The sequence below is a fragment of the Theobroma cacao genome, chromosome 5 (genome assembly GCF_053813885.1).
Source record: "Theobroma cacao isolate CCN51 chromosome 5, ASM5381388v1, whole genome shotgun sequence".
NCBI classification, from domain to species: domain Eukaryota; kingdom Viridiplantae; phylum Streptophyta; class Magnoliopsida; order Malvales; family Malvaceae; genus Theobroma; species Theobroma cacao.
This window is the reverse complement of record NC_142643.1, coordinates 329,113-353,187: the sequence shown is the minus strand read 5'-3', so window position 1 is coordinate 353,187 and position 24,075 is coordinate 329,113. Positions and strand designations below refer to the sequence as shown.

Genomic DNA, 24,075 nt, shown 5'->3' with positions numbered 1-24,075 from the left:
TGAAAAAGATAAGCATGAACCATGTTGCGAAAAGAATCCATATAGCACTTCCGTTACAAGTACCAACAAACTTGAAGTCATTCTAACAAGGAAAATCAGGAAATGGTGAACTAAAACAAGAAAAAGAAAGCGTATATTCAAATGTACATTAGACGCTTTTCGATCATTCTCACAGTTGAACAATCCATACAAGTATACAAGACTGCATAAGACTTGCGCCACCATTAACAAAATCACAAGGCAAGAATATAAACAAAGATATTTATCAATTGCAGCACAAATAAACCCCACAACAGTTCATAATTAGCGTGAAACTCTGTGTATCAGAATAATAATGTTGTAAATGGTAAAAATATAGCAAGAGTAGTCTCAACCAGTCTGCCAGAGCAGCAGAAACTTATAAATAAGACCACCCTAATTTAAACACTAGAGTTGATCAACCACAAATATCATAGCTGAATTAACCCCACATAGTTGAAAGCTATGCATGAAGGCAGGCTGATCAATAGTCATGCAATTTTATCTCAGTACGTTTTACCCTTTTGTATATGTTTCCGGTTGCAAGTTGCAACAAATAAAGAACACTAGAAGGTGTTAGAACAAAGAATCAATCATATCAACACAAGGTGTACAGAAAACAAGCACAAGCACCATAAGAGGAGAAGACAAAGGATATGTAGATAGCAGTATAAAACATCTCATGCCCTATACTAATTTACATTCATAAACCATAGATTGAACATTGATCCATTAAGTTCTTACAACAAAAAGCGGATCAGTGAATAGCTTGCAGTAAATTTTACATCAACTAATACAGGCGATGAAATTATCTTGTTTGTACATGGCAATGAGAAAACGCCGGAGAAATGGACATATAATCATGATACATGCACAGATCTGACACTGAAAATTCTCAGAAAGTTTTCATAAACACATATTCACTAGATACAGAATAAACTACGTAATTTCTACCCAAGATCGGTGCCGATAAAATTGAATTACAACTTTGTATCATGGAGTCTCAATGGATCCATATATATTTCACCAATGTTAATATCCACCCTATTCATAAAATGGAAAAAATAAGTCCCAAAAATTTCCCAATAGGAAATTTATTTTGTCTACAAAAGAACTGAAAGATTGAATCAATCACAATTGAAGCGATATTGTATTACCCTATAAAACGACATTCAGAAACGCGGATCCCTGAATCAGATTCAGACACGAGCGGCAACAGCAGGGGCAGCTGCAGCGGCGGCATTGGAGGCAGCACCACCAAGGAAGGACAAGAAACCGGTGGCTGCTGGTTCTTGCTCGTCCAAGAATAGATCCTCCGGGACCCTGAAGGCGCCGTGAGCACAGACGAGTCCGAATCCAACCATGAGAGCGGAAATGAGGAGAGATCCGACGGTGGTAAGGAAGACGACGAAGACGCTAAAGATGATGAGGATACCAAGTGTCTCGCGGTCGGAGAAAGTACGGCCGAAGAGGACGAGAGGTTGATCAGCGGGGCGGAAGAGGTAGAGGAAGATCCAGGAGCAGAGGAGACCCAGAAGGAGGAGAAGGGAGAAGGGATGGGAAAGAAGCGAAAAGGCAAGAATCAGACCAATCACCGACAGATAATTGACTCGGAAATACGAGTAATTCTTGCGGACACGGAGCGCGGCTTCAGAGAACGACTCAGGCTTGGAGAAAGCGGAACGGTCAACAAGTTCGGACCAGGAACGACGCTGGGAGAACCCATTGCGGAGGGAATCATTGAGGTGGGAAATGAAAACCCGAAACGCGGGAGTGGCGACGGGAGGTTGGGATTCGGCGGATTGGGTAGTTGAGATCGGGAGGACGGGTGGAGCTGAGGAAGACATTGTGGGAGGCTTCGAAGAGAAAAGGGAGAGATAAGCCGCTGTTTTATCTGAAGATTCGACTGGCCAAGATTAGGTAGAAAGAAAAGAGAGAGAGAGAGAGAGGGAGAGATTTTCAAGGAGCAGAAGATTCAGATTTAGAATTCTAGATTTGGGCGATGGCGTGGAGAAAATAAGGGAGGGAGAGATTGATGGGGGAACGAAAGAGAGAAGGACGTTTCTCGGTGTTTTCCTTTTCTTTCTCTTTCTTCCTTCGTCGTTACGGATCCGCCGTCAGTCATTGCGGGGGTTGATTTCCATGAGCGGACTTCTTATTAAATATTCAACCACTCGGATGCAGACACGTCATCGCGATTGGTTTTCCTATAGGTTTGGGTCGGTGGACCGTCCAGTTCGTTTGCCAAGCCCAAGCTCAACTGGTAAATATAGATTTTTTTTTTGGTCGATTTCTTTTCCGATATTTTTCCAAGGACAATCAAATAATTTTCATTTATAATCACGAAACAAATCAATATATATAATATTAATATATTACATATTATCTATTAATATATATAACATTGGTTCAACCTCTTTTGAGTCCATGGATTCCTAAGAACCTTGATCCTTAGGAGCAGCCCCCTTGTTCGTTACTTGACACACACATAAAGGAATTAGCTAGGACAAAACGTGAAACTCTAGCAAGTTTGATCATTTTGCTTTCAAGACAACACATGCAGCATCCGAGAAGCGTAAAAGAGGCAGAGGTAAAAGGAGAAGCTACTAGGGCAATTGTATCGGCACTACAAACCATGCAGCACATAGTTTAACATTATTTCAAATCGATCGAAACAGTCGATGATCAGTTCACAAAATAAAGCGGCTCTCGCTCATGTGCCACAACTTCATATAGGCTAGTGCCAGATTAGTGCACATCAATGTTTTGCATATCATGTTCATAAGAAAACACATAGATAAACAACATAATAACATGCCAACCCGTTACCAAATTTTTTTCAACACCAATTCACTGGGGAAATAAAGCATTCTGCACAAACAACATTGATGTTTTGAGAAATTTGGCACGCGACAGACTCAGAAGGTGGATCCATTCCATCCAAAGTTGGAACCCTGCAAAATACTCAAAGTATCAGCACCATCGAGCAGCAAGTGCCACAAATGAGTGCTAAATATCATCACAGGCTAAAGAAACGGTATAACTTGGACTCACAAGAAAGCTAATGGGAGCAATGCTCACAGTATGAAACAGAAAAGATTTATTTTGCATTATCTAGTGCTGATGTAAAGCATGCAAACACTGTGCATATTCTTGGCTTTGGTGTGCCTAAACAAACAGGGAAATGCAATGAGAAGAGACAAATAGAACAATGACCCATCATCCGGACGATTAAGAAAGAAGAGATAGCTTGCCTTAGTGTCATAGAATTTGAGGAAGAACCGTGACTTAGGCACTTGTAGCTTGGTTTCAAGAATTGCAGCAATTGCAGCACTCAGTTTCTTGTTCACGTCTGGGTTAAGGCCACCAATGGACACCAACTCACCATAGGCAGCTGGCTGCTCAGTACCACCAAAAGACATGGGCACCGAACCCTTCAACACAATCATAACATACTGCATCTCAACAGCAATAAATTAGTAATGTTTCATTCCATGGATGAACTTGCAATACTGAGAACAATATAAAGTTCCTTCTAGTTTGTTAATAAGATGCAGAAACAACAAAGGACGAAAGCAAGAGTATTCGAACAAGAACATGAATGACTTGAACCAAGAGCATATTTCTTTCACATATCGAAAACCTCCTTCAAAAACAACAAAAGGAAGTAGAGTTTAGAATAATGCTTCCATATCTGTGAGATAAATGAGTTATAGCTCTTTTCTAGTATCAACTGGTCTTTGTTTAAGGGGTCTTAGGATGATAAAGTGCAAAAATACAAGTTCAGGTCTTGAAAGTAGCTACTTAAGCAGACATCCAAAAGGGAACTACCCTCGAAGACCCCATTGCAAAGAAATCCTTAACTGGGTAATGATCCTCAATCACTAACAGTAACAGGATTTTACCAATAGGATAAATTTTATACACCCAACACTAAGACTACCGCACCATACCAAGACAGCAATATTTCCCATTTGAACTAGACTCCCTCACCTCAGATTATGGTTATCCGAGGCGGAGGGAGGGAGGGCTCATGGGCCCTCAACAATTTTAAAAATTTTATAACCTCCTTTTATTTTTTTAAAATTTTATAATTTCGTCCCTTCAAAAATTTTAAAATTTTTTTAATATATTTTTATTACTTTAAAATTTTATAATTTCATCCATATAATAATTTTTTTATTTAGTGAGATGCCCCACAACAATCCATCAATAACTAATTTTAATGAGATTAAAATAAAACCTATTGTAATAAAATTATTTTCAAACCCCACTTCTCCAAAACTTTACAACCACCCCCTCTTGTTCTCTTTTTTTTAACCTAATACTCAATTTTTTTTTTAATTTTTTTACCGCACAAGAAATTTTTAGTCAATAACTCAATTGTCATGCTAAGATAATTGGCAAGTTTAATTTATTTACTTATTTATTTTTAACATTTTAAATTTTAAATTTTTTTATCTAATAACTTTTACTTGATAATTTTTATTTAAGATTTACCGTCTTAACCATTTTTTTGTTAAAAACAACAAAATAAGAATAGGATTAAGCACCTAAAATTAATTATTACTTATTTATTTAAAAATTGCTTTTCTACAAATTATTTGTGTTTTTTTTACTTAAATTCTTGTAAACAATTAAATTTTTTATTTGCAATTGCTTTTTCATTGAATTATTTATTGATATTGTATTTCATTTTTATGATTAATTTTAAGAAATTGCTTTCCCGTTAAATTATTTATAGGTAGCTCCTAATATTTTTTAGGGATTGCTTCTCGTTGATATTTTTATTATTATTTTTATTAATTTTTGTTTATTGTTAAATTTATCTAAAACTTTTTTTATCTAATTTTTTTTTTATATTTTTGTCAAATAGACCATTATCTTCAACTCTACGCTTCAAATGATTCAGTCAATGTGGATATCCACAGTACAAAGCAGAAATTAAAGATACACAAATTCGAGAAAGAGATGCACTACAAATGGAAAGTAATAAAACGAGAAGAAATGAGAAACATACGGCCTCAGGTTTGCCGATGAGCTTGGCAACCGACGATGTGGCTTCAGAGAGGACGGCGGAGGTGTCAACTCCATCCAGGTTCACGTTGGTTGAAAGGTTGAGGCAAGGCATCTTCTCTTTCTCAGCTTCGACTCGGGAGTACTCTTCACCTTTCTCCAACTACTGCTTCTAATGACAGATATCAGAAAGAAACCCCGCTGATTTCCCACTCCCTTAGCTCCGCTATCCCTTTTAATTGTAAAGCGACCTAGGACCAGAACCAGCCGGGAGCAAGAGCAACACAAATTGTCTAGTTACCAGAATGCCCCTCTCTCAGCCAATGGGCCCTTGCTCCTCTTGCCCTGGCTCTCCTAGGAAGCTAGGCTGGACCACCAAGCAATGAGAGCATCTCAGCTGCAGCCCATTTATATTTAATTTGGGCTAGACCCCTGCTGGTTCTTTTAAGTTTGTTGTCCTTTTCTACAAAATAAATGCATGACTTTTCAAGATCTTCATGCGTGCTACGCATGGTTAAGTTGCTTTAGAAGTGAATTTGTACTATCTCCATTGATGACAGACAGGATCAGGATTGATGTTTTGTTTCCATAATTTGATGGTTATTTCAGGCCAAACTTCTGCATATGTATGTATATATGTCTCAAAGCTTGCAAAGGCATAGTCAGCATATAAATCACAAATGCAAATCCTCTGTCAAAGTTGGAATGGCTCTCCTCTTGTCAAAGTTTATACAATTTGTTTGTGGACAAGTTGGATTTAATACTTCCATCAATAAGCGTTTAGAATGATACAGAAACTGAAAGCTACTCTAATTTACTGGTAACATGATTAAGGAATTATATTTTGGAGATCTTAAGGCCTGCCGTTGTATCATAGACTTTGAGAAAAAACCGTGTTCTGGGGATAGACAACATGTTCTCTAAAATGGTGCCCAGAGTTGCAATCAACTTCCTCTTGACCTCTCTGTTAATGCCGCCCATTGAAACCACCTCGGCGTACGCAGCTGGGTCCTTGTTCCCGTTGAACGATATGGCCACTGATCCTTTGAGAATGACCATCACGAACTGCATGGAAATTAGAAGAAATGAAGATGAAACCAAGGTCTGAATTCGAATGTAACAGAGCAAACTTAATGATCATCAGCTACAGCAAGCCTGCAATAGTCAAATAAAATGTTTTTCTTTTGGCCTGTCCACGTCGGCTTGGCAAGCGTTATTGCTAGTTTTATGGTGCCACAGAACACATGCAAGTTGTGAAACAAAATAAAAGACACAGGATTGGTGTAAAACAAATGGGACATGGCATTGAGTATTTGGCATCCAACATCCAAGTAGAGACATTGCATCGTAGATGCGCGGGGCACCCACTTTTACCCGTTTGTATGCTTGGTTTCTTTCTTTTTTGTCTTAAAATGTTTAATGGAATCCCACTTATGACCACTTTTTTCTGAACGTCACAAAGTAAACGTGTGTTGCAGGCTTGTATCAGATCTGGTTTATGCTTTCATGGGGACCAGCTCTCCAATTGTTGTACGTCTATAACTCCAAGTGACCACTTAGTTATACAGATGACATGTTACAGTTCCTTTACCCAAACATCAACTAGGTAAATGGTAGGTTATCAAAGTTGTAGCATGGTTTCACCAATGTTTCAGACAAGCTTCTCATTTTGCCGCCGACATCAATATTTAATCCAAATACCAGTGGAAAAACCGGAAAGGCTGTTTTTGGACAAGTTTCAGATCTGCTCAGACCTTCTGCATATGATTAACACAGAATGACAGAAGTCCACAGAAATTGAAATGCATGCAATTCGAAGCTATCCTGCACATCAGTTTCATATATGTGATAACCCCTGTTGCAAAATTACTCCAAAGTCATCTTTTAGTATCAAATTAAAGCTTGTTCTGACTTGAAATCTGGGTTACTTAGCGGCTGGCTTCTCCTGAATTGATTATTTATCAACAATGTTGAAAAGTCAGGTGATGAACTTATCCAAAACAGTAGAATCCTGTACCCTTTTTCTCTTTGGACATATCCTACAGATACGAGCATCCAAAACATACACGCAACACCCATATCAATAACAGGGAAGTTTTCCAATAAAAAAACCTGACCATCGAAAGTAATCCTCGTGGTTGGGAAAAGGAAAAGCAGGATACAGAACGAAAAAAGAAAAACATAATCTAATGATCTAAGAGAGCAGGGGAAGAGTTTACATTTTCAGGTTTTCCGATGATGGAAGCGACGGCTTTGGTGGTTTCGGAGAAGATAGGACCAGTGTCGACCTCGTCCAAGTTGAGGTTCGTTGAGATGTAAAGGCAAGGCATCTTCCTTCCCCTTCTGAGCAGAATTATGATTGCCTTTTTATGCAGGCAGCACTCACCTACAAGGTTTCGACAATTTTTCGTGGCTTATCCAAGCAAGCAGCTTCACCTATATATAGCCAATTTTGCCTAGGACATGATATTACTTTAATACTTTATCTTCAGGAAATGGAATCCTCTGTCTCACCTATGTATTCCCACCCGTACATGATGTTCTTTTCATAATTCTAAATCGCATGTTCAATTATTGGATTTAAAGTTTCAAGATCAAAACTTTTATTAATAAAGTAAAATTATAAAATAAATATTAAACAAGATACTAAATGATTCGATTTTATACAAAATTAAATATATCAACCCACAAAAAATTGTATGGTCTAACCATTCTAATCTAGTTAGATGACCATGACTAGGCTTCCATTTTGACTAAGATGCTACTAATTTTATATATTTTCATGTAATTAGTGGGAAAAATCCATTGGACTAAGACTTTGAAGTAGACCCTAAATGGATGCATGGTCTATAATTATAAACAAACTTTATTTTCTAATATTCTCCTTGTGTATTTGAAGATTCAAAGAGCAAACAAAATAGGAGAACATAGCTTGTGAGATGAATTATATAATCTTATTCAAAAAGGTAGTTATAGTTTGAATTCTTCCCATCACAAAAAATGGAATGAAAATTCTAGATACCAATTGAGTTTCAATACCAAATCATGGGTGTACTTCTTCAATATTGATGATAATGCTTTAATTTATTTCGATAATACGAATAAATCGAGCTCGAAACTTGAATAATTTTAAAAAATGCAAAAAACCCATTAAAAAAAAGGTAAATTTTATTTAATTTATTTAATAAAATTATCAAAATACTTTTGATTTAACCTGAATTTATTTATTAATATGCAAAAATAATAATATAAAACTATATATAAAGTGGTTTAAGTCGGCCGCATCAGCTTGTCGAAAGAATGAGTACTTTGAATTGACTGTCTATTGTATTAGTCACGTGATAAAAAAAATATCTAATAATAAAAACTATAAACAAATAACAACTTGGGGCTTGAAAAAGACCCATAGGTTGGGTTCAGCCACTGGGCACCTCAACTCGGGCCTGCTTTAGCTGACCCTAACCTTTTTGAGGACGCGCATGGACCATCGTCCATGGTTTCATCTTTCATGGAACACCAATTCACCAAGGACTTCACTTTTCTATTTCGTTTTTTTTTAACATTCAATAAAATAAAGAAAATGAGATAAAAAATAATTTTTTAAATTAATACATTAATATAAATTTAATACAAATTTTCTTAACTCTGGTAATTCTAAATTCTCTCGAAAGTCATATAAACTCGAGTCAAACTTTGAGTGAATTACATTTTTTTGATGTAAATTAGGAGATGTTAATTTAAAAAAAAATGGTATTTATTTTTTTATGAGTAAAAATCTACCAAGTAGATGTACCCTATACTTTTAATTGCAATGGAAATTATTGAATAATGGTTGGTGGAATATACTTTTCTAAGTGGTAGGCTCAACAGTCTACATTCTACAACCACTCCCATTTATTTTTAGCTTGAATTGAATTCTCACTTTCTAAAGTTTCTACTTTTTCATTGTTTTTCTATACTTAGTTAAATGAATAACCTTAGGCACATGCCAACATAAATAGTAGCACAACCACTAACTTTATTTTATTTCATAAATTAAAACTACAAAAAAAAAAATTTAACATCATATAGGCAACGAAAATTTAAGTCATATGTTCTTTGTACTGTCTCTGATAAAGAATTTAAATTATCTAATCATGTTTATTTTATTTTAATATATTTAATCGTCACATTGAAAATGATAATGTAACAAAAATTATGTTTTTATGACATGATCAATTGTATATTTGGACTTTGAAACCATACAAAAATATATTAGAATTGGTTTTGTTTGAAGTTGACTTACTTATAAATGATTTTTAAACTTGCCCTGTTCTCGATCAAGCGAATCAATTATATTTTTGATAATATAAAATACTATTTTTAAAAGAAATCAAAGTATTTTTAATTTAGAAAAAACTAAAATTTTAAAAAATAAAATTGGAAAATGTAGTGGCATATCAATTATTCTTGATTTCCTTCTAACTTGACTCTATGCCATATGGTATTGTAAGTTGATTTTTCTTATTCATTCTCTTTTAATATTTCTCTTGGTTTAAAATTCTTATATTTTTAATTATTCTTATCATATTTTTCTGCCTTATTTGTTATTCTTCCTTGTAATTTAAAACATTTAAATGAATATAATAATAATTTTTGCTTATTTTACTTCCAAAAATAAAATGGAAAAATGTATTTCAATATAAAAAATTCCATAATTTTCCAAAAGATAAAAGTAAAGGGGAATAAATGTATTACACCATAAAATAAAAGTAATTAAGTAATTATATTAGAATTAGTTTTGTATTTTAATGATCACTCATTCATTTTAATTAATTATTATTATTATTATTATCATTATAACTATAATTTTTACTTTTTTATCATTTAAAAAGTAAAAAAAAATTACTGCTAGTAATAAATATAAGAAAAATTGGCCGAAAAATAAATATGAGAAAAATGCTGCAATCTAGGCGGGAAACGAAAGTCCGTTGGGCTTTGGTACGTCGATTTCGGAAAGGCAAACCGGAAAATTCCCGGTAATTTTCCCGAATTCAAAATCCTTTTCCATGGTTGGAGAGCTGAGCGTAGGAGTTCAGTTCACCATAGTTTGCGATGGAGCAGCTCGTGATGAACTCAATCGAACAATCCCTCGACAATAATCAACCGCTCTCTTTTCAAACCCTAGCTTCCATCAGATCCCTCGTTATCAACCCCAGCACCTCCGATTCCACGCTCTCCTCAGTCCTCAACGCCCTAACTCGCTCTCTTCAACTCTCTCGCGACTCCGTCTTCCTCCACCACGTCGTTAAGCTCCTCACCGACCTCTCCTCTCGCTGCCCCCACCTATCCCCTGTTGCCATTGATTTGCTCCGTTCCAACTCGCTCTTCACCTCCTCCGATTCGCCTCGCCTCGTTGGTGAGTCACTCTCCGCACTCGTTTCACTCACTTCATCCCAAAACGACGTTGACGATGCTCGCTTCGTGTCGCTCTGCCTCAGTCCTTCTGTTTCCGTACGGCTATGGCTACTGAGGAATGCGGAGAAGTTTGCAGTGAGGGATTCGGTGTTATTAGCTGTGTTTTTAGGGTTTACAAGGGACCCGTATCCGTATGCGAGGAAAGCAGCTTTGGATGGATTGGTAAAATTATGTGAGAAGGGTGATTTTGATGATCATGATGTTGCTCAGGGATGCTATTTCCGTGCTGTTGAGCTGCTTTGCGACGCAGAGGATTGTGTCAGATCTCCAGCAGTTCGTGCAGTAAGATTCTCTGTTCTAGCTTCTTTGTTAGTTTACGATGCGCTTGATAATTAATTGTGAATTAGTACAATTTCTGATTTATCTATCTTGTCTAATTGTTTTTAAATTTAGGTCTGTGGTTGGGGTAAAATGATTGTTGTATCCACTGAAGAGCGGAACAAACAAGACTTGGCAGATGCAGTATTTATCCAGGTATTTTAGAAAAGAAAAAAGAAACATTAAATTGGAATTGATGTTTGATTTAGTAGCAATATGTAGTGCATGATTATGTTGGGTAGTGTAATTTTAATTCATGTCAACTCTAAATATATGGCATTTTAAGCGTTTTCCCCCCTCTTATTTGCTTTTCTGAACATATTGCTTGCAGCTCTGCTGTATGGTAAGAGATATGAGTATGGAGGTAAGGCTTGAAGCCTTTGATGCTCTTGGGAAGATAGGACTTGTATCTGAAGATATCTTGCTACAAACCGTGTCTAAGAAAGTCCTAGGGATGAACAAAGAAAAAATTTACAAACCAATTGAAGGGCTTGAAATTTCAGCTTCTGGTGCTGCTGGAGCTTTTGTACATGGGCTTGAGGATGAGTTCTCTGAGGTAACTTTTGCTGATTTTGTAGTTATGCTTGGTCTTATTACTTGTATGATTGTTTTGTGTTAGAGAGAGTGGTATTCTGTTTCGACTTTCGGCCTTTTTGGATCAAGTTGCTCATGTCCATATCTTAACAGTTTGCCAGCACTTTGAGGGTGCAGCTTGGCATGGTTCTTCCAGTTTTATGTACCAATATATTGACTGAGAATGCGTTTAATTTTGTATATGATTAAATTAGTTAGGAGCATCAGTTTGATGGGGTAGACACATAAAATAGAGAACAACAATATTATGACAGCCATGCATAGAAATGTGGTCCACACTTTTACTTATCTGAAGTTAGGCCAGGTCTCTGCAGTTCAAAGGCAATTTCCCCCTTGGCATGGCTTTTGTTTATGATGCTGTCTGTGCTTAATCTGAAGGTACGAATGTCTGCCTGTTACTCTTTGCGTACGCTCACTGTCTTCTCTTTGCGATTTGCTGGTGAAGCCTTAAACCTGTTGATGGACATGCTGAATGATGATTCGACGGTTGTCAGGCTACAAGCTCTGGGTACCATGCATCACATGGCAATCAGCAATAATCTAAAAGTTGAAGAAATACACATGCACAGGGTAGGTTTTTTTTCTTTTCTTTTTGCACACATAAATTTATCAATCCTCACCTCTTAACAGTTGTCCCATTCAAGGCAGTTAATTTAATATGCAAGTTACTTTTTGAGTTATAACGAAGAACTTCTGTCATTTACGTTTCTCTCCTAGTCTTTCTCTTTCTCTTGGTGAAGCCATGACATTTGTAAAATTGCTGTTCTTTCGAAGGAGTTTTGACTCCGTTTCTTGTTAGGTTATGGTACTTAACTATATAATTCTTTCTCTATACAGGTTTCTCCTGTTTAAATGATAGACTTCATATTAACCATCATTTTTGCCTGATTTGGCAGTTTCTGGGCACCCTTTTTGACAGCAGTTCTGCCATAAGATTTGTGACAAGGAAAATACTCAAATTAGCAAAGCTGCCAAAGTTGGGGTTGTTTAAATTGTGTATTGATGGCCTTCTTGGAAACTTGGAGACATATCCAGAGGTTGTTTCTCCTTTTTTCAGTTTGTAACATCAAGTGGCTTTATGGGCTGCATCTTTTATTTTTTTCAGTTTGTGTATTACTTGATTCCCAGCAGCTATGTCTATCCGTTGTTGCTTTTCTTTTCCACTTATTTGTTTAAGTTGTTTCCAGGATGAAGTTGATGTCTTCTCCGTTTTGTTTCATATTGGGAGAAATCATGGGAAGTTCACAGTTTGCATGATTGAGGAGGTTTCTTCAGAGGTTAGCTTGGTTTTAAATATACTTTTTTGTGTATTGCGTCTACTTTGATGGGCTTACCTGCTCAACTGTAAGAGTAATGATAGCATTAAAATAATATGAGCAAGCTTTCTTAATTAAAATTTTTTAGAATTAACATGCTTATTAGGAATACTTATTTAGGATTTTAGATTTGCAGACAGTTATTGTTGGTTTCCTTTCTTTACATGTTGTTAGTGGCATTAGTTGTCAGTTTAATTCCTTGTTCAGTTATGTTTTTCTCTTTTGTACTTGAGCTTTAAGAAGCCAAGATATTTTCTATGAAAATGAAACTCAATTCAGCCTCTGTTTTGCTGATATTCTTATCCTAAGCCTTTTCTAAATTTTTATCCCTTTCTTTCTTGATTTCTTTACCAAATTTATATAGTGAGAATTCACATATCTTCCGAATGATGCATCAGTTGTTTTTTTGTGCATAGAAGTTTATGTTGAGTGTTGCTAGTACGTTTGGGCAGAATTGACCAATTATTAAATAATTTCAGGCCCCTAACAAACAAAACTTTTCTAAAATAACAAATTAAGAAATACACGTGCATTCATGCTGAATTCAATAAATGAAGTTAACAAAGCAGTTAAGCAATGTGGGCATGTCAATATTGCTCTTATGTTGGGCATCCCCCCACTATTTGTTATCTTTGTTCTTTTCTCTCCGAGTTTGCTATGTAAGTACTTGTCAGATCAAATGACATTGATTTTTGAATCTGTTTACCCTCTTATTTTTTGCTTCAGCTGGAGCCAGCTTTTGGAGGCAAATTGGGCTTTGATAGTACAAGAGTAGCAGCATTTCTAGTGCTGGCCATCTCAGTTCCACTGTCACATGAAAAGGATGCTCGTGGTGTTCCACCTAGAATATTCTCTTATGCAGTAACATGGCTGGGGAGAATCTCTCATGCTTTAAGTGATCTTATGAGCCAAGAAACGCTTTTGGCTTATTTATCTGAGTGCAGTAGATCCTCTATCATTTCTCTTGCTGACTTTAAAATAAAAGATGCATTGCCAACAGTGGAAGGTGATATGCCATCTCATCTCTGTTCTGATGTTGGTAGTCCTGTCAGAATTCCCTTGTGGCAACAAGATGGAGAGACCTCCGACCATCATCATACGAAATTGTGGAGTTTAGGGAAGTCAGCTACTCATGCAGAATATGAGCTGGGGGAGCATGATGAATTAAGAAAGTCTTTAAATCTTATCTTTAGAAAGGTTAAGGACTTGTGGCCATTGGTACAATTAGGCTGCACAAATGAAGCATTGAAGGCTATAAGGTAAGTAATGTATTTAATTATTTGTCATTCCTTTATGCATTTTATTACCATATATGACCCAGAGTTTGGTGTCTACTGATAAGCAACCCCCTCCTGCCTTTTCAATAATGTTGTTTTATGGAATGCAGTTCTGTTTTGTGATATAAATTATTCTTTAGTGGTCTGTACAAGATATTAAACATTAAACATGTGGAATTATCTATCTCCTTCACGTGCAGGACCAAATTAATGATACATTTTGTGAGAATCAATATCATTAGTTGTGTCATCTTGGACTATCCATGTACCATGAGTTTGTTTTCTTATCTTTGGCTCAAACAGGGCATGTAAGGAAGAAGTGGCATCATATACCGCAGAGTCCCCGGGATCTGCTGGTGCTGTAGCATTTACACTGCAGTATCTCCGAATTACAAAATTGCTTGTTGCAGTATGGGAGCACCTTTTGCTAACAAAAAAGCTTAATCCTTATGGAGTGGGAAAATTAGAGCTTCTATTAGCAAAATTAGACAGGAGGCTCAGGGAAATCAACAATAGGTTCATCGGCTTGTCCAAAGGAGAGGAGCTGCAAATCATGGACCTGATAGTTGTGGCTTGTCTTTTGAGGTTGTCCAAAGTCGAGATCTACTGTTATGAAACTGCCATGAAAAAGTTGTCTTCTACAATTTCCCATGTAGAATTTCTCCACAAGGAGGGATCTATTGAACCATCTCATTTTATGGTTGAAGTCAAGAAATCATTACATGAAGTTGGCTCATCAATTGGTGGTAATACCTGTAAGCCACTTCTCTTCAAGAAGTTAGTCGACTCCTTCTCTTTTGAGCAGTTTGTGTTATGTGCAAGTCCCAGGTACCTAAATGCAGAACTGGAAGTTCCTGGTAATGATTCTGAAAGTCCTCTTCCTTTTATCTCAGGAATCCCTGCTTCTATACCACTTGTGATCACTTTGCATAACATTTCGAGTGATAACAAGCTGTGGCTTAGGATAAGTATGAGTGAGGAGTCAACTCAGTTTGTATTTTTAGATTTGAACCTAATCAGAGGCAATAATGAGGTTAGGAAATTCACCTTTGTGGCTCCCTTCTATCTAACCCCAAAAGCAGTTTCCTTTACTTTGCGGGTTTCTATAGGAATGGAATGCATGGGAGAGACTCTTCATCTGGTCAAAACCTTCGGGGGTCCTAAATGTGAGCTAACATATCTTTCCCCCGAGAAAGAGATTTTTCTTTGTAAGAGCACTAAATGTTGAGTAAATCAACTTTTTCTTTTCTTATTATTACTTTGGCATGACATTTATTAAGGTACACACCATATGCTAGGACCAATATATTGCTAGCTTGAAGTTTGATGATAGTATGGGTTATAGATAATAATGACAATATGAGAAATAACTATGAAATTGATTACGAGATTGTATTTCCGCATTATAACAAAAAACATTTGTTGCTTTCATCCCATAGGCTTACAAAAAACTTAGCTGAGATGAAGGTTTCCATCGGTGGCCAGCGAAACTATTATGTAAGCTTCCACCTCTCAATCCATGTCTATACGTTTATGACTTCAAAGCAATAGCTGATAAGAAGCACCTTTTCCCAACAGCCTTGGTGGTTTTCAATTCCCATCCCTGGCCCTCCTTGAAACATTCCACCTGTTAACAACATTTCAGTAAATTAAAAACACAAAGCAGTAACTGATACACCTATATAATGAATGGGATGTAGAAAAGGAACATACAGAGTCTACGATGTCTTCACCGGCTCTCAGGCCACCAATAACATATATTGATCCTTTTACCACAGTAGCAACTGCATATCCCCTGGCTTGGTTAATTGGTTCCCCACTCATCCATGATCCGAGTCGCGGATCAAATATTTCAACGCTTGGAACCATTTTAGTACCATCAAAACCACCGATAGCATATCTATCAAAGGAAGCATTTCTTGTTAAGAAGATAATTTTTCACTTCTTTATTGCATTTTCGGATAATTAGGGTTAATAACCAGAGACGTGTGTATGCTATGCGACCCTTCTGATCACATCAAGGAAGCTGATTACTTACTAACCCGAGTTCTCTTGAAAGAACAGGAAAAATGTTACTTTCAAGGCAGAGCATAGCCCTGGACATGTTTAAGGTACCATACGTGCAATCTTCCGGATTTGTATTTGGCACAATTGAGCATTTTGTCTTGCACATCCACAAACAGAGCCATCTCTCACACTGCCAACTGAAGCTAATAATAATATGAAAATAATGACAAGAAAAAAGCTTACAGTTTTTCATCCAAAACAGCCAGAGAGTGGCAGCCCCTCTTTGTGCTCATGCTTGCAATTTTGGTCCATGAATGCTCTCTGGGGTCAAATCTTTCAGCAGACCTGATGCAGTAGGAAATTTTAGTTAACTCTGAATGTTCATGGCTTGGGTGAATGGGTCCACAAACTAATTCATGAATATGCTAATGAGTTCATGAAAGCAACCGTGTGTGAATGTTTACATATGTATGACAACCCATGAAGAAAAACCGAAAACAAAATGGCATCACAACTTACTTCAGGTAATCATTCCCATCATATCCACCAGTAGCATAAATTGCGCCATTAAGTTCCACAGCAGCAAGAGCAAATCGCTGCAAAACCAAGTTCGGGTCAAATTTAGCACTAATAACTTATACATAAGTGATGCATGTTATAAAAGAGTTGCATAATTCAAGGATGCTGAAAGCATACATGCAAGAATATATATACACAACACATGCAAGGTGCATAAATTCCAAACAGAGGCACATCATGCCCCAAAAACCGGATAAAGGAGGACTCCTCACTTCCTTTAATCAACCAAATAATAAACCCACTATTAACCTTATTATTTCTTTTAATGGGAGATATTAATCAGAAACTAGGGGCATCCCTAGTCCTGAAATTGAAATTTTAGTACTTTAAGTTATTATTACCTACTTGAAGGACATTCTTCAAATATATGCATATTACCTCTCTCAACACAGGGACCAGATAATCTGTTTTTTCTATGCTGGGAAAATGTCAAAACCTTAACCAAAAGGAAAAGTCAAGCACAACATTCACCTTTTGTAGCATTGACCGTGTGTTGATCCATCGTCCAAGAATTGAGTCAAGCATTTCAACATCTGCAAAGCTTTGAACCCCATTCCCACCACCGATTGCAAATATTTTTCCATCCAATGCAGCTCCAGCTAAACTTCCCTTCTTCTCCTTTAGGGAAGGGCAGCGCGTCCACTCATCACTTGAGGGGCTATATGATTCAACTTCACAAAAACATAACAGACACATGAGACAAAAGAAAAAATTTAGTTAGAAGAACAAATAGGAATTTAGGACAAGCTAATACCTGTATCATACCATGAATAACCATCTCCACCACCAAAAACATACAGCTCACCATTCAACTGTGCAGCTGAAGCATATGAACGAACAGAACTCATGGGGTGAACAGATTTTATCACATCTTGAGATGGGAAATAAGAATCTAATGCTGATAACCATGATTCACCATCATATCCTCCCACTAAAAATATTGACTCAGTAGGATCCAATTGCAGCTCCTCAGAAGGCTCAATTGCCTTTCCATTAACATGTTCAACAGAATGATTGGACAAGGATTCCAACATCAGACAACGATCTCTTAGTTTTTGAATTTCCATTTCTGCTGCAACCTGAAAGGCCAGAGTTATAGGTACTATCCATTGCACTGATTGGAAATAAAAACAAGCTCTACATGCACAATTTTCTGTTACTATTATAGATACAGACTACTGCCCTTCCTGCAACAAGCTTGGTAAAAGCACCTTTCGTTTCAACATGTAGAGTGGATTTCTAGGGCATTAATTCAATTTAACATTATACCTTATCTAAATGTATTCCTTAATATGCTTCAACCTAATACAGTCAAGAATACTTTTGGTCCATGTGAATATAGATTAAAAGTCAGAATGTTTCATTATTCTTAAATCCATCATCCTATGAGGTATTGTAGAAGATGGATCAATCAACACAGAAAATAGCAGCAAAAATAAGAGCCAGCAAAGCCAGAATATAAAAAGCCCACAGCCAGAGTAATAAGAAGAATTTTAGTGAAAGTTCTAGTTTCTTGAAAGCTTAAAACAATGGTTTTGCTCTTCCAATTGTTTCTTATATTATAAATCTTGTCAGACAAGAAAAGGAAAGGAAAGAGAGAAAAAGCGGTACGGTGTAATTTGTACCAGTTTTTGCTCCATCTGAATCATCTTCATGGATTGTTCTGCTTTAAATGCCCCGAGCTCTTCCATCCCTTGAATCAACTACAAAATAAATAGATAAACAAATGAGAGCAGAACGTTTTCTTATTTTAATTTTTTTTTCCAAAAAAAGGACCAAATCTAACAGAATCCTTCCCGCTTCTCTGTAAAACATATCTGAACAATAGAGCTTCTCAAACACCTGAGCTATGACAGATTGACATTGAGATGAAGAACAGGCACCATCTTCATTCTCTGGCACCAAATCCATTTGCTCCCTTGAAGAAACACTATCTTCAAAGTGTGTCCCTTTCAGAACAGTCGAATCTTCCACATTATCCATCAAAGAAACATCTTGGTCTTTGCGTTTTTGAGCTAGTTCTTTTAGTTTAATCAATATAAAGTCTTTCTCATCTTGTCCTGTTGTCTTTGCATCTACATGAGCTTCCAGAGAATCAAAAAGAGTAAAATCTGTAGAATCTGATTTTCCACTTGATTGACTAAAATGCTCAACCTCTTGAGCTGGGGGCTTAAATCCTTCATCTGCTACTTTTATTTCATCGAAATAAACATCTGTATCTGATTTTTTTCTTGAGTGATTAGAATGCTCCATCTCCGGAACAAGTTGTCTAAAACCTTCACCTTCCCCATTTGTGCCAGTTGAAGGAAGAGCTTGGAAGATATTTCTCCACTTTGCCATATTATGATGTAGATAAGTGCTTGGAGAAACAGCTAAAGAAGCTAATAAGGACATCAATTTACTTGTTTGAGTATGGTCTAGCTCAAACCAGAAATGATTACGGCAGTAGTAATTGTCTGCAATAATAGGTCTAAATTGTTCTTCGAGCAGCGGTTGGCAGTGTAGTCGAATGCGAATCTGAACCTTTAATTCAGAAAACCAAAATATCAGCAATAGATGGAAGCAAAGTAAAAAAAAAGAGAGATTAAACATGAAGGAACATTATAGGAATACTTGTGCAGGATATTGCGTTTTCTCTGAACCATCAGTAGTCCATCCATATGGGTTAATGTTCATCTGACCACGGCTGGCAGCCTCAAAGATTCCATGTAGTTTCCGGTCAGTGTAGTTGAACAGAAACAATGGCAATCCCGGATCGATGTTTTTCACAAATGAAAAGTGTTGTGCTGGTAAGCCTGATAAAAATCAAACCAACAGTTACCATGGCACTCAAAAGTTCATTCTGAAAAAAAAGGAAGCCAAAGAAACTAATCTATCTGTAAATGTTCTTAACCAAAAGGAAACCCAATTTAATGGGATTGGGAAGGGAACACAAACAGGTAACTGAAAAACAAGTGGAGGAAAAAATGCAACTGAAATGGTGATGGCACACCAAAAAGCTGTTTGAATAGACATTCTTTGAAGGTGCTATCCTTGCAACCGAATATGACACCACCAAGCTGACTCTTCCTCAGATTTCTAGCAGCCACATTGCTGTTCGTCAGGTTTGGAGTATAAGGTGCATTTCCATTAACAAGGAATGTCTGCGGCTTCCTCCCCGTTCCCATTCTGTGATACAAAAATCCAAATATGAATTAGAAAAAGGAAAAGCTTTTCTGATCAGGGATTATTGACAGTTCAAATCACACATATGAAAAAGACAATGTTAACTATACCCTACTGTCACTAATGCTATTAAGCAAAGTTCACACTATAACCATGGCTTCTACATGCTGATATCAGCAAATTCCTAATGATTAAAATGATGAGACAATACATGAAGCACAGAAACCTCAAGCAAAGGGCTATAATTAATCCAAGAAACAATCTTTAATCACCAAAATGAAGGAAAAAGTAAAAATTTCTCAACTTTCGTGCACAATATATAACCTTTACAATTTCATTAAGAAACAGGTGCAAATTCATTAAGCACAATGTAAGAAAAAGTGGTGGAATTTAGAGAGCCAGAACACACTTCAGAAGCAAGCTTAACAAACATGATAGCAATCTACTTAAAAACAAAGAGCAAACAAGAATCGGATAAATCACTTAATCCACTAAAAGCAGCGAAAATGAAAAAAAGAAAAAAATAGCAATCATCGGGTTTGGGACTCTAGAAAGCAAAAGGAAGAGCGAGTTCATCGTGTTCATCAAACCGATTAATCACATTCTCGATACAAGCTTACAAGAAACAAAAAAAATGGAAGCTTTGAAGCAAAAAGGAGAGAGAATCGTACAGTGGGGAGTAAAGTTTGAGTGTGACGGTAGGTTTGGTTTGCAGCAAAACACAAACTGAAAGACTTCGCCGAGAAGGCTCTCTCACACAAAGCGCGAAACAAGAAATGTCTGCTTTAACAAAACAAAAATGCCCATCACCCACTGCCCCAGTAATCCTTTCTTAAAGCAATTGCACATCGACTGCTCATTTTACCACATGCCATGCCATTTGTCAAATAAGGTAAATACTTCTAGTGCTTTCCTTCTTTGCTCTTCTAGGGAAAGAGTAGTTGTTGCATTAGAATTGGGCAAGTAAATTGGAAGTAAAGAGGAAATGAAATACACCCATTTGAGAAAGTTGTTTTCTTTTTACCTTCATGCCTGAGGCGTGAAGGAAAACACACTTGGTCTTTACTGATTCTAGACAATAAATTGAATTCTGGATGACAAGTCCAACCCAGTTCTTGGTTTGGATGGTGGGCATCTTTGAGATCAATTGAACTCCAAGGCCAGATAGAGGTTTATGTTGCCTTATTCCATGGTCAATGGATCAGCCCACGGACAGCAGAACAATAAGCCCTTCGGCTCTGCTCCCAGTGTCCCATATAATGAATTTTGGCCCAAAACTTCCCAGGACAAGATTCCTACCGGTAAGCATAGTAATAAATACCGGCATAGCCATGGACTCAATCCACTGACTCAGGTACATATGCCTCTTCGCTTATGAGAAGGGGAGCTTCTCACAGCCCTGGATTCGAGTTTCAGGAACTTGCAATTTCAAGGGTTTTACTTCCAAAAGCAAAAGATCAATAAACATACAATGAATATCAATTTTGCCTGCAATGCACCAGACTATAGGGGAAGTTTTGGTCCTGGGAATAAGTAGGACTTGTCAATCATGTTCCTTTCAATAAAGTTACCATATACTTGGAATTTGCTCTTGTATTCATGCTTATGCAGCGTGTATCAATAATTTCATGGTACATTATTTGCAAAATAAGTGAAGTCAATCTGGTTTGTTTTTTTGGGCTGTTAGTCCAGGAGTAGAGAGAAAGAGGCAGCTTGTTCATTTGTAACAGGTTTCTCCTGCTTCTTTGGTTAATAAAATAATACCAGTTGTCCAAAAAAACAGAGAAAGAAGCAGAAATGAGCTGATAGTTCGTATTTTCCATTTCAGAACGTTGAGGAACTTTTCAAACATGGTGTTGTTGAGATATTCCATCCCATTAGCTTAAAAAATGACAAAAAGGGTTCTGCTTATTTCATATCACAAAATTCTCAGTCCTCCTGACCCAGGGTATGGTGATAAAAACTAGACATTAGAAAAGCACCTCGATTCGCCTTCCTTTTCATGCAAACAGGTAGATGAGTCGTGCAAATATCTGAACCCTCTATGAACTCTTCCAAGAAGCCAGGCTCCAGCTACTGAAAAGTTGCTGCAAAGGTCATGTGCATGTGGGTCTAAAGAACTTCTTACCGCATTCCATCACTCAATCAACAGTTTGTTACGTACATATATTTACCGAAGCACCCAAGTTCCAATCTCCAGTTAGCCAAAAGTTTGTGAGCTAGGGGAGCTGTTCTGTGCCTGCATTTTTCTAGAACAAGCATGGTCATCTTGATACTGTTCTGTTCCAGTACTTTTTATTATTATTATTATTACTTTGGGCTGTAAAACAGTGCTAGTAAAACCATAACCGTAAGCAACAAAAGATCAGCCATGTTTTTCAGGATATTTTCACATTCAAACACGGAACCCTTAGCAGTTAGCAGGTTCTTAATTTGATGATACTGTACCAGTACAAGTTTGAATTACTTTGATCTGCTCTTCTCAGACCGTCCTTGACAGTTTTCAACACGACCAAGAAGTCAAGGGCTCAGTTCTATTCACACATGCAGGCATGCTTGGCAATTGCTGATTATAGCAACGAGGATAGAAGGACAGCATTCGTGTTGGACAGTTGTATTTTGGCTTCTTAGCAGTATAGGTCGTATCAGTAGGTTTTTTTTTTGGTTTTCCTTCTAAAGAAGGTAGTTTAGCATACTAGTTCATGCTTTTTGAGCTTGGATTTACTCCCAAAAACATTGCAGATCAATAATCTGATAAACCTTTGGGTGGTTGGAGAGCAATTAAATCATGCATTTCAATACATTCTTTGAGTAAACAGTAAAGAGATTCAAATAACTGGCATCAAACTTCAAGCTTGACAAGCCCTATAGCTACCTATTTCCCGTCCTAAGGCCATCACCTGCAACTTTTGCTTGGAGAAAATTAGGGTCAGTTCTAATTAATGTCTTTGACTAACTAGCTTGAATTCTGATAGTGTGTTCTTTTGTCCAATTATCAATAATAGCCCGTATGTCAAACCACAATCCTTGTTCGGGCCAGGCAGGCCACACCCTAACAGAAAGTAGGACAAGGTGGTCGCCTGGCTAAGTACAAAGGGCCATATCTGTTTAAAACTTTGCATCGCTCAGGAAAAAAGAGAGAATAGGAGTACTAGTACTCAAACCTTCTGGTCGTGGAGCAAGGTCCAGACTCCAAACGCCAAAGAGATGAAAGCATAAGAGTCCAGTTACTAAAATGGGAAAGAAACATGTGGAAAAATGTTTTTCCACTGAAAAAATAAAAAAGATTTCGATTCCCGTATTAAAACAGTAACCACTGGCCCAAAAACAATCTACAGTAGTAATGATGATTTAAACTAAAGCCAAAACCAATTCATGGGAGAAGAACTTTCCGTAAAGAGTAGGCAACAGTATCAGATTACCAACCTTGAAAAGCGAAGCCTGACTACTCCACTTCCCTTCTCCTCACTCCCCACCCCCAACGAAAACAAAAGAGAGGTCATTTCTCCCCTCCAACGTTATTATGTTTATCATAATAACCCCCAATTTTATATTGACTTTGAACGAATTGAGTTTTGCACTGTCTAGCCAATCAGTTGTTCGTTAGGTTGCACTAAACGTTTAAATTTGGAGTGATTGCCAACCTTTCATGCGCCTTTTTGGCACTATTTTTGGTTGTCATCCACCATAATTAAGCCAATTGCGTGCATTGTCTTGTTGGTCCTGTCACCTGTGGCCCTGTAGCCCTGTGTCCAGCAGGTGAAAGACAAAGCAAAACACAGTAACATTCCCATTCTACAACACCACACCAAGAAGGTGGATCTTTATCAAATGCTTCATAATCACGTACACAGTTTTTTTTTTTTTTCTTTCTTTCTTTCTTTTCATGTATGAACTTTGAAAGTTTCTGATCCTGTATGAGCTGTAATCCTTATTTATTTTTGGGTCTAGTTGTTCATGGTGGGACATATAAAAGTGTTAAAGACGACATTCTTGAAAGAATAACAAGTAGACTGCTGCTTAATTTTCCCGTGATTGAGGAAGGATTTCAGCTTGCAATCTTGTTTTAAATCTTAGTTTATACCAAATGATATTTGATTAATAAGTTGGAAAGCTGTGAGCATGTCCAAACATAGATGAACAGGAAAATGAATTGTTGCTGTAAGGCATGTGCAATCTGAAAAAGATTTAGGTAGAGGTAGAGAGACACTTTCTTTTGATGTTGGACGGTGAAATATAATTTGATGTCTCTCTACAGCAGCAGCAGATGTCCACGTTAGGCATGCCTTTAGAGTTTTAACATTGAAATCTGTGATGATTTATCATAA

At 37.0% G+C, this 24,075-nt stretch overlaps 5 protein-coding genes across 6 annotated transcripts; 1 reads left to right on the top strand and 4 right to left on the bottom strand.

Annotated features, from left to right (window-relative positions):
* Positions 1-773: 773 nt before the first annotated feature.
* Positions 774-2,155, bottom strand: PRA1.B4 (prenylated RAB acceptor 1.B4). Its single transcript, XM_007026500.3, has 2 exons — positions 1,176-2,155; positions 774-1,062 (listed from the first exon to the last, which is right to left on the bottom strand). The coding sequence occupies exon 1, from the start codon at positions 1,863-1,865 to the stop codon at positions 1,218-1,220; it is 648 nt and encodes a 215-aa protein (XP_007026562.3). The 5' UTR covers positions 1,866-2,155; the 3' UTR covers positions 774-1,062; positions 1,176-1,217.
* A 478-nt stretch (positions 2,156-2,633) lies between these two features.
* LOC18597451 (uncharacterized) lies at positions 2,634-5,286 on the bottom strand. Its single transcript, XM_007026499.3, has 3 exons — positions 5,039-5,286; positions 3,273-3,473; positions 2,634-2,972 (listed from the first exon to the last, which is right to left on the bottom strand). Exons 1-3 carry the CDS (start codon positions 5,147-5,149, stop codon positions 2,937-2,939), a joined length of 348 nt encoding a protein of 115 aa, XP_007026561.1. The 5' UTR covers positions 5,150-5,286; the 3' UTR covers positions 2,634-2,936.
* Positions 5,151-7,528, bottom strand: LOC18597450 (uncharacterized). The gene is made up of 2 exons (XM_007026498.3): positions 7,254-7,528; positions 5,151-6,099 (listed from the first exon to the last, which is right to left on the bottom strand). Exons 1-2 carry the CDS (start codon positions 7,362-7,364, stop codon positions 5,872-5,874), a joined length of 339 nt encoding a protein of 112 aa, XP_007026560.1. The 5' UTR covers positions 7,365-7,528; the 3' UTR covers positions 5,151-5,871.
* A 2,453-nt stretch (positions 7,529-9,981) lies between these two features.
* On the top strand, positions 9,982-15,251 carry SIEL (ARM repeat superfamily protein). The gene is made up of 8 exons (XM_007026495.3): positions 9,982-10,773; positions 10,885-10,965; positions 11,141-11,365; positions 11,782-11,973; positions 12,300-12,440; positions 12,591-12,680; positions 13,446-13,978; positions 14,300-15,251. The coding sequence occupies exons 1-8, from the start codon at positions 10,129-10,131 to the stop codon at positions 15,222-15,224; spliced, it is 2,832 nt and encodes a 943-aa protein (XP_007026557.3). The 5' UTR covers positions 9,982-10,128; the 3' UTR covers positions 15,225-15,251.
* Positions 15,252-15,356: 105 nt separating this feature from the next.
* LOC18597448 (influenza virus NS1A-binding protein) lies at positions 15,357-20,764 on the bottom strand. Of its 2 annotated transcripts, XM_018121776.2 has the most exons (12): positions 20,419-20,764; positions 19,575-19,750; positions 19,196-19,377; positions 18,425-19,105; positions 18,208-18,285; positions 17,499-17,661; positions 17,337-17,402; positions 17,054-17,253; positions 16,523-16,599; positions 16,247-16,348; positions 15,710-15,896; positions 15,357-15,623 (listed from the first exon to the last, which is right to left on the bottom strand). In XM_018121776.2, exons 2-12 carry the CDS (start codon positions 19,747-19,749, stop codon positions 15,528-15,530), a joined length of 2,007 nt encoding a protein of 668 aa, XP_017977265.2. In that variant the 5' UTR covers position 19,750; positions 20,419-20,764; the 3' UTR covers positions 15,357-15,527. The 2 variants fall into 2 exon arrangements, with proteins under 2 accessions (XP_017977265.2, XP_017977264.2); XM_018121775.2 differs by having other exon boundaries at positions 17,337-17,661; positions 20,419-20,763.
* Positions 20,765-24,075: the final 3,311 nt, after the last annotated feature.

Excerpts from the sequence above, each read along its gene's own strand:
- PRA1.B4 (XM_007026500.3), bottom strand. The coding sequence starts at position 1,865 with ATGTCTTCCTCAGCTCCACCCGTCCTCCCGATCTCAACTACCCAATCC.
- LOC18597451 (XM_007026499.3), bottom strand. The coding sequence starts at position 5,149 with ATGCCTTGCCTCAACCTTTCAACCAACGTGAACCTGGATGGAGTTGAC. Across the intron at positions 3,474-5,038 it reads TCATCGGCAAACCTGAGGCC|TATGTTATGATTGTGTTGAA; the intron begins GTATGTTTCTCA and ends GTTGAGATGCAG. Across the intron at positions 2,973-3,272 it reads TCAAATTCTATGACACTAAG|GGTTCCAACTTTGGATGGAA; the intron begins GCAAGCTATCTC and ends AGTATTTTGCAG.
- LOC18597450 (XM_007026498.3), bottom strand. The coding sequence starts at position 7,364 with ATGCCTTGCCTTTACATCTCAACGAACCTCAACTTGGACGAGGTCGAC. Across the intron at positions 6,100-7,253 it reads TCATCGGAAAACCTGAAAAT|TTCGTGATGGTCATTCTCAA; the intron begins GTAAACTCTTCC and ends ATTTCCATGCAG.
- SIEL (XM_007026495.3), top strand. The coding sequence starts at position 10,129 with ATGGAGCAGCTCGTGATGAACTCAATCGAACAATCCCTCGACAATAAT. Across the intron at positions 11,366-11,781 it reads TTGAGGATGAGTTCTCTGAG|GTACGAATGTCTGCCTGTTA; the intron begins GTAACTTTTGCT and ends CTTAATCTGAAG. Across the intron at positions 13,979-14,299 it reads GAAGCATTGAAGGCTATAAG|GGCATGTAAGGAAGAAGTGG; the intron begins GTAAGTAATGTA and ends TGGCTCAAACAG.
- LOC18597448 (XM_018121775.2), bottom strand. The coding sequence starts at position 19,749 with ATGGGAACGGGGAGGAAGCCGCAGACATTCCTTGTTAATGGAAATGCA. Across the intron at positions 17,662-18,207 it reads TTCAGATGGAGCAAAAACTG|GTTGCAGCAGAAATGGAAAT; the intron begins GTACAAATTACA and ends CTGGCCTTTCAG. Across the intron at positions 15,897-16,246 it reads GCTGTTTTGGATGAAAAACT|ATATGCTATCGGTGGTTTTG; the intron begins GTAAGCTTTTTT and ends TTCCTTTGATAG.